The following is an 8,204-nucleotide window of genomic DNA, read 5'->3' as shown; positions in this document are numbered from 1 at the left end:
ACTACTGCTCTAACAGTATTGCTATTAGTATAAACACATCACTACTGCTCTAACAGTATTGCTATTAGTATAAACACATCACTACTGCTCTAACAGTATTGCTATTAGTATAAACACATCACTACTGCTCTAACAGTATTGCTATTAGTATAAACACATCACTACTGAACTAACAGTGTTGCTAATATCTTAAGAGTCACTACTAGTCTAACAATTTCATTGTCTGTCTAACAGTGTCACTACCTGCCTAAAGACACCAGTCTAATTATGTCAACCAGTTTAATGGTATCACTAACAGCTTAATGTTGTCACAACCAATCTTAACCGGATCACAACTACTCTAATAGTGCCGCTACTAATTTGAATCATTATCAGTCAGTGTCATAGCCACTCAGTGGTGTCACTGCCAATCTAATAGTGTCACTATCAACCTAATAATGTTGCTCTCAGTCTACCAATGTTGTTATTAGTCTAATAGCATCACTACTAGGTCACTGATGTCACTACCAGATCAAATGTGCCAATACTAATCTAGTGACATCACAATAAGTTTTGTGTCCCTAACAATGCCAATCTAACACTGTTACCACCAGCATAGTAGTGTTACTTCCAGTCTGTCAATGTCTCGTAGTCTAACTCTGCCAGTCTTATACTGCTGCTATCAGTCTAATGATATCACTGCCAGTGTAACAGTATCACTATTAGTCTGTATCATAGTCAGTCTTATTGTGTCACTGCCACTCACACTTCATCTGTGTCACTACCAGTCTAATAAATAGTGTCTGTGTCACTACCTGTCTAATAAATAGTGTCTGTGTCACTACCTGTCTAATAAATAGTGTCTGTGTCACTACCTGTCTAATTGTTCTATTGTCATTACTGGTCTAATAAAAAAAACAAAAACATGTATAATGCAGAAAGCTAAAACTAATTTTCTTTTTGTGTGTTTACTAATTGTTTCCCCTCTGCTCTGAAGTCCTTGTCTATTTTTGCTGTACCAGTTAACTGTATACCTTCCACATACAAATTTCAATTTAATTGTCACTTTTATTGTGTCAGTGTCTAAAGAAAGTGCAAATCTTTTACTATTTATATACCTGCTGTTGTTATTGAAAGTAAGAATATTTACATTGCATTATTACCTTGTCATGATATCAACAAAACAGCTTGCAGCAGCCATTCTGTCTTTGATGACAAGCTATTTCCTATGTAACACTCCAGGATTCTCTTGTCAGCAATTTTCGTTTCTGGTGTTGCTTAAACAAAATAATCTCAACTCTGAACTGTATAAACATATAAATAAGAAGCCTTCATACATGAGGAGTGTTATCATTTACAAAAGCTCACTTTTACAATACCTGTCTTAGGAATACTTACCTAATGGGATATGTAATGACACTGAGAATATCTGTGTGAGAATGTTCCTGATTAAATATGCCGTGTTAACTAAAATGATCAGACTTTATTACCTGGGGCTGCTTAAAACTGTTGTTGGCATCAGCTGCCCTACTCCTGCTGATGCGAACATCAGTTCAGTCTCAGATCAATTAATGCTGAGTTGACAGAATCTGTACTTTTCATCAATCGAAATATTGGTTGTGTAACCAAAATATATGGCAATAGTCTTAAAATATTGGAATTCCTAATAAGGAGGCAGAAACAGTTGCCATAGATTTGTGGATTACATGAGAATTTATTCTGGTTTCAGTCATTAGACTGTGGCCATGCTGGAATATTGCCTTCAGTGGTTTAGTTGATTATTAATCTCTCTTTATTGAATAGATAAGTTTGCCTAGGGGACATGACTAGGTAGGCTAAATACTACAAAATATTTTTGGTAGACACGCCATTATATCAGTTATCTTACCTGTACACACTTATGCACATGTGTACATATGCACACACATATATGTACTAGTGTGAACACGCTATCTTAAAAAGCTTATTTGGGGTTCTTTTTTATGGTGATTATTTAGAGCAAGTTATTGATTAAGAAGAATACATATATATGAAAGAAATTGTTGTATACAGTGCTCAGGTGCATTACAACTAAGAAGAAGAAAAAAAAAACAAAGCATCGACCAGTAATGACAGTAGAACAACCTCACTAATGCTGGTGCCATGATAAAATGCACCCAGTATACCTTGTAAAGTAGTTGTTGTTAGAAATGAAATTCAGCCATAGAAACGAGTGGGCATAAAATGATGATAATTTTACATATTTATGCACACAGTAACATGTGTTAAATAATCACCATGCATTACATTGAACCCAATGTCACTGCCTTGTTGTGTGCCTTAGCTGTGGCCAGTGTCTGTGAAATAAATTAACAGAAAAGATTAATCTCAAATACTCGTACAAAGAATATATGCATATTTGTGCCTTACAGAAACCTTCTAGGACATTTAGATGTTTCTGCGATACACATTCATCAATGTAGTGTGTTTATATCATCATCATTTAGCGTCTGTTGTCAATGTTGGCATGGGTTGGATGGCTTGATCAGGACTGGTAAGCTGATGGAGCTGCACCAAACTCCACTCTGATTTGGCATGATTTCTACAGCTGGATGCCCTTCCTGATGCCAACCACTCCAAGAGTGTAATGGGTGCTTTTACGTGACACCGGCACGGGTGCCAGTTGTGTGGCACCAGTATCTGCCACAACTACGATTTCCCTTGGCCTGATGGGTCTTCTTCTCAAACACGGCATAATGCCAAAGGTCTCTGTCATGTATCATTGCTTCCCTGAGGCTCAGCGCTTGAAAGGTGCTTTTTACATGCCACCAGCACAGGTGCTAGTTATATGGCACTGGTATCTGCCACATTGCCTCTGTGAGGCCCAATGTTCAAAAGGTGCTTTTTACATGCCACTAACACAGGTGCCAGTTATGTCACACTGGCAATGGCCACAACTGTATTTTCCCTTGGCTCGACGAATCTTCTCAAGCATAGCATATTGACAAAGGTCACAGTCACACTAGTCATTGCCTCTGTGAGACCCAATAGTGGATGTATTTATATTGTCATATATATCTCTATATAGGGAAGAATATTCTGTTTATACTTGTATATGCGTGTGTGTGTGTGTGTCTCTGCTTCCTATCTTTGAAGCCTTGGTTGGGTTCAGTCCCATTGCACGTTACCTTGGGCAAGCGTCATCTACTAAAGCCTCAGGTGGCCAAAGCCTTGTGAGTGGATTTCATTGAATGTGTGTCTTTGTGTACCTTTGTCTTGATACTGTCATACAAACAATGGTGTTAATTTCCAATCTTAGTGGAAAAAAATACATGTCTGGTCATACAAAATTTTACTTTACATGGAAACAAGTGAGCATTGGCAGCAGGAAGGGCATCCAGCTATAGAAAGTTTGCCTTATCAAAATTCCATATGACCATGGGGAAATGGACATAAGATAATAATAATTATAATTATGTGCCTGTTTATTTATGATGATGGATGGTGATGTCTGTATGTATCTGTGTAATTTAAGTATGTATATTTGTGCACCTGTATAGTGAAGGGTATTGTTATGCCGATATATGTGTATGTTTATGTAGTGATGTCTATTTTGTAGTTATGTGTTCTATCCACATGCCTATAAGTCAATAATGTATGTTGTTTTTTTTATTGCTGTGTACCTCTGTGCTTATGCATTCCTTTCCTTCCATTCAGTTTCTTCTCTGCCCATCCTTATTAGCTCTACCATATGTCACATCATTTTCCAACACTCCCCTCTCAACTATTTATGCAAATATTTATTCCACAAATGCTTTAACCTGGCCTTGCATACACATGTATATTCCTTCTACTTGCATCAACTTAGAAAGTTTCAACTGAATATCTCCTGCATTAACCAGGGAGATCCTGCAACCCTTATGAGACCGGCTCCTCCTCATCAGGCATAGAGTATATTTTAGGGAATTTGATTGTCGTTTCCAGCAAGTCTTGGGTTCAGTCCCATTGCATGTTACCTTGGGCAAGCATCATCTACTAAAGCCTACTAAATCCTGCACTATGGCTCCTTTGTGTGTCTGAATATACTTTGATTTATGTTGTTGTGACCATCTCTCTTTCATTCCAATATAATCTATCTAGGATTACATTACCCAAAGTTTCCTTCCCATTTATTAAAAAGCAGTAGAGTCTGATTTGCAGTAGATATGACTGCTATTTCTAGCAGGTCAAATAGCCACATAGAAGTTCCTTCATTGGTTCAAATGTGTGTGTGTGTGTGTGTGTGGTCCTGCATGTATACTGTCATGTATTTGTGTAGCTATTGATTCATGCATGTGAGAAAATGTGTTTGCTGCTGTTGTTACTTATGGCTCCAGGCCAGCCTTGATAGAACGGACTTAGGGTATAGAGGTTGCCATTCATGAGCATGCCATCATTTTGTATATCAAGGAACTATATTGCTCAATGTATCCTTCAGATGGTAGGGTGCAATTTAAGAAGGATTTATTTGCTACTTCTAGAAGGTTGAACATCCAAGCAGAAGATCTCGCATTGGTTTGTGTATGTTGCTGTGTGTTTATATGGGTTTTAATTAGAGCAAATGGTCATGTATGCTGCTATGTTTTTATGTGAATACTTTTGTATGCGAGTAAGTGTATTTATAGGAATGTGTGTGTTTGTATGTACATATGTACAGTAATTATATAGAACTTTATAGATGGGATGTATATGATAGAAGCATTTACATTAGAAGAGGAAGCTTATGACTTACTTAGAAAATAAGAAATCTGATCAAATGATGGGACCTCTACATGATTGTGTAACTTGCTAAAAATAGCAATCATATCTCCTTCAAATTATGCCATACCATTTAAAAAAGAAAATGTAGTCTGTTATAGTATACTTGGGGAAAAAAAAAAAAGAGGTGAGATGGTCATAATGGACTGTCTTTGATCACAACTGTGTTTGATTAGGAGGGATCTGGGTCTGCACAGCTACAACAATTGCAGAAACATGTTCTCTACAAAGAAAGTATCTTGCATCCTTCAGTTGAATTATATAAGGTCTCATAGAAGAAGGTTGTTAGTAATTTCCCAAACTTGGGCCTACAGTACTTGATCTTTTGGAATATTGAGCTAATTCAGGCAAAACTCGACCTCTGTGTAGAATGTTAGACTATTATAGGCTATTTTTATCATTACTTTTCACTAAGGTAGAATTATGTGTCCAGCACAATAAAGCTTTTGCACGACTGTATACCACTCAGCTACTTTATGTCTACTCAAAACTAATTAGGGGTGGGGAGAGTGATCTAAGTCCATAAACCAAATGAGTATCATAAAAGGCAAAATGGCTGCAGAATCTTCATTAAATTTCAAGATGAATGTTTTAGTGAGGATCTCAGAACAAATAGTTTTTATTAACTTTTGTTTGTTTTACTTGTTTATATCTATCTATTTATCTATCCAGCTATCAATATATATATATATATATATATATATATATATATGCATGTATATATGTAGGGTTGTCAGATAAATTCATTTATTTTTCCGATTATTTTGATTGTTATTATTCAACATTTTAACAAATCAGTCAATAATACATTCTCCTTCCTTGTTCATGATTTTGCCAACATTCACCTAACTTGTCAATGCCTTGATAGTAGAAATCACCAGTCTTGACTTGCACAATTCATCAGTCCATATTTTCAGTTCCACATCATTGTTGAACAAAATGGTGGAGCAGAACTTCCGAACCAATATTTTGAATAGCATTTTTGGTCAAATTAGCTATCTGGGGCCTGGAGTTTGTCTTTTTCATTCAGAATGTGTGGCACCCATGCACCAAATTTTTGGACACTGCCTACCAAGTGAAGGTGACGGGTGACTGTATCATGGGAGTTTCCCATCAGCTGGGCTAATCTCCGAGTGGATTGGCTTGGACCCTTGTGAATGAGCTCATTCAATCGATCCTCATTGAACTGAAAACAGGTTGTGTGGAATGTGGAGAATTTGTGAGGTTGAATTTCCCCTCCTTGAAGTGGGAAAACCATTTTTTTGCAGTTCTCTCTTTTTCCATACACACTACTGATGTCTTGAACAGCTTTGACAGCTTTAGGACTTTGATTGAAAGCAAAGAGAAGCAGGTGTTGTAAATGCTCATTTTTTTTCCTATTTGGCACACCGTCATCATTTGTCTGAAAAGAGGTGAAATTTATTCAAATTTGAAAAACAATATGCCAAAGTTGTTGAGGAGGAACAGAGCTTGAAAGAAAAAAAAAGCACTATAAAAGACATGATGAAAACATTTTTATGTTAATTCAAATAACATTGGAAAGAAACAAATGAATTTATCTGATAACCACACACACACACACACACACACACACACATACCCACATAAAATTTTAAAATTTTTAATTGTACCACTGAGTAGATAGGAAGCAATTAATCCACATGAAAAAGAAAAAAAAAAGATTCATATACCATCATCTAAGCATGCATCTATGGCTGACAATGTGCATGTGTATAGGCTAAGTGCTTTAGTGACTATATATGTGTGTGTGTGTGTATGTGTGTGTGTGTGTGTGTGTGTGTGTGTGCATATATATATATATATATATATATATATATATATATATATATATATATATATCTGAAATGGCTTCCATACTTTCATAATTTGTACACAAATCCAAAATCATTCTGAACTTAATGCATGATGAAGAAAATACCAGATGGAAAGTCCCCCACTGAGGTAAAACAGAGAGGCTTCGTGAAAAGAAATAGAAATGTTGACAGTCGTAATGGAGTGGTAAGCTCCCGCCTTTCTAAGATGTCTCACATTCTCTAAAACACATAACGCACTTTCTCACTCATCTCTCATACATGGCACTGTGTAGACAGTATATATTGAAACACTCTCGTTATTCAAATTTTTCATTTAAAATCTATATCTTTGAAAAGTTAGTATGGTGTTCCAAGTACCATGGAAAGTAGCACATAATTTGTTTGTTTCACTTTGAAATTGGTTCATATTTATAAAATATTCACGTTTAATACTCTGTGAATAATATTGTAAATTTTTATACTTGGAATATTTGTGTGTGTGTGTGTGTGTGTGTGTGTGTGTGTGTGTGTGTGTGTGTATGGATGTCCTGCTTTCAAATGACCTAATTTAGTTCTGCAGGCTCTGTGCAAAAAGACAGATGGATGCCAACTTTCTCCAGTCAGTTGCAAGTTTGCCATTAGGCTGGTTATTGTTTGCTCTTCCATGTTGAAGAGTCAGATTTCAGCACCTGGGCAAGGTCAGGTGTTGCACCTTGCAAAATGCTATAATTACAGAAAATGAGTCACAATTGCATTATAGACTGATCACAAGTGTACATCATGTCTTTGTGAAACTTTAAGTAATGCAAATCATTTCCTCTTCTGTTATCTGTATGATCTATTATAAACCTTACAAAATGTACTGAATGCTTTTTTCTTTTGTTTGTGCACATAATGGGTGTGTGTGTTATTTGTGTTTTATTCATGTTTTGAATGTATGAGTAAAATTATATTTAAATGATTTACATGTAAATACCCTTCATTTATCAAAAGTCCCACCATCCCAGAAGCACAAAGAATACTTTTTTCCTATTTGGGTAGTTTGAAGGGGAGAATAATGTGCAATGTGAACCAATCTGTGCTTCAGTCGCTATGCATTACATACATTCTGCAGTGCTCTTGAGCCAGGTACCTTACTCAATGACTTATTTTCATAGTTGTGGAGTTAGCCTGAGAGGATCTTTTTCTCCAGTCTTAATAATAGTTGTAATAACAGCCAAATAGTGTATATGAAAATATGCGTATATGTATGTTTTAGCAATTGCAATCATTGCCATGCTGGAGGTCTGCCTTTGTGAAATGATTTTTCTTTCTGTATTTTTAATTGATGTAGTTTTTATAAATTTGATTTTACAGTTTATTGTAAATGTATTTGATTTTTTTTTTAAATTAATTTTTATTTGATTCTATTTATTTTTATATATATATATTACATTGAAAACCTAATTTATCAAATTTATTTTTCTGACCCTCCCCTTGTTAAGTACTAGTTTGGTCTGTTGTTTACTTACTGTTTGAAAATCCTATTTACTAATGTCTATTAGATAGGCCAGCAGGGGACTGGAAGTATCTGCTCCAAGATGAAAACACCAACCCGGGTAATTTGAAATATTTTGGATTGTTAACAAAAACAAA

General features: G+C 35.7%; 1 protein-coding gene across 7 annotated transcripts in view; it reads left to right on the top strand.

The window, feature by feature from the left end:
* Nucleotides 1–8,204, top strand: part of LOC106881030 (CREB-regulated transcription coactivator 1) — a 165,009-nt gene that overhangs the window by 136,438 nt on the left and 20,367 nt on the right. For 6 of the 7 annotated variants that reach the window (XM_014931226.2, XM_014931224.2, XM_014931228.2 and 3 more), the window contains one exon: nt 8,114–8,167. The exons of the other annotated variant lie outside the window; for it this stretch is intronic. In XM_014931226.2, the coding sequence (XP_014786712.1) occupies nt 8,114–8,167 (54 nt within the window). The remainder of the gene's footprint in view (nt 1–8,113; nt 8,168–8,204) is intronic. 7 annotated transcript variants of the gene reach the window in all.

Source organism: Octopus bimaculoides, chromosome 12, assembly GCF_001194135.2.
Source record: "Octopus bimaculoides isolate UCB-OBI-ISO-001 chromosome 12, ASM119413v2, whole genome shotgun sequence".
Taxonomy (NCBI): Eukaryota; Metazoa; Mollusca; class Cephalopoda; order Octopoda; family Octopodidae; genus Octopus; species Octopus bimaculoides.
This window is presented reverse-complemented; position numbering and strand designations above follow the sequence as displayed.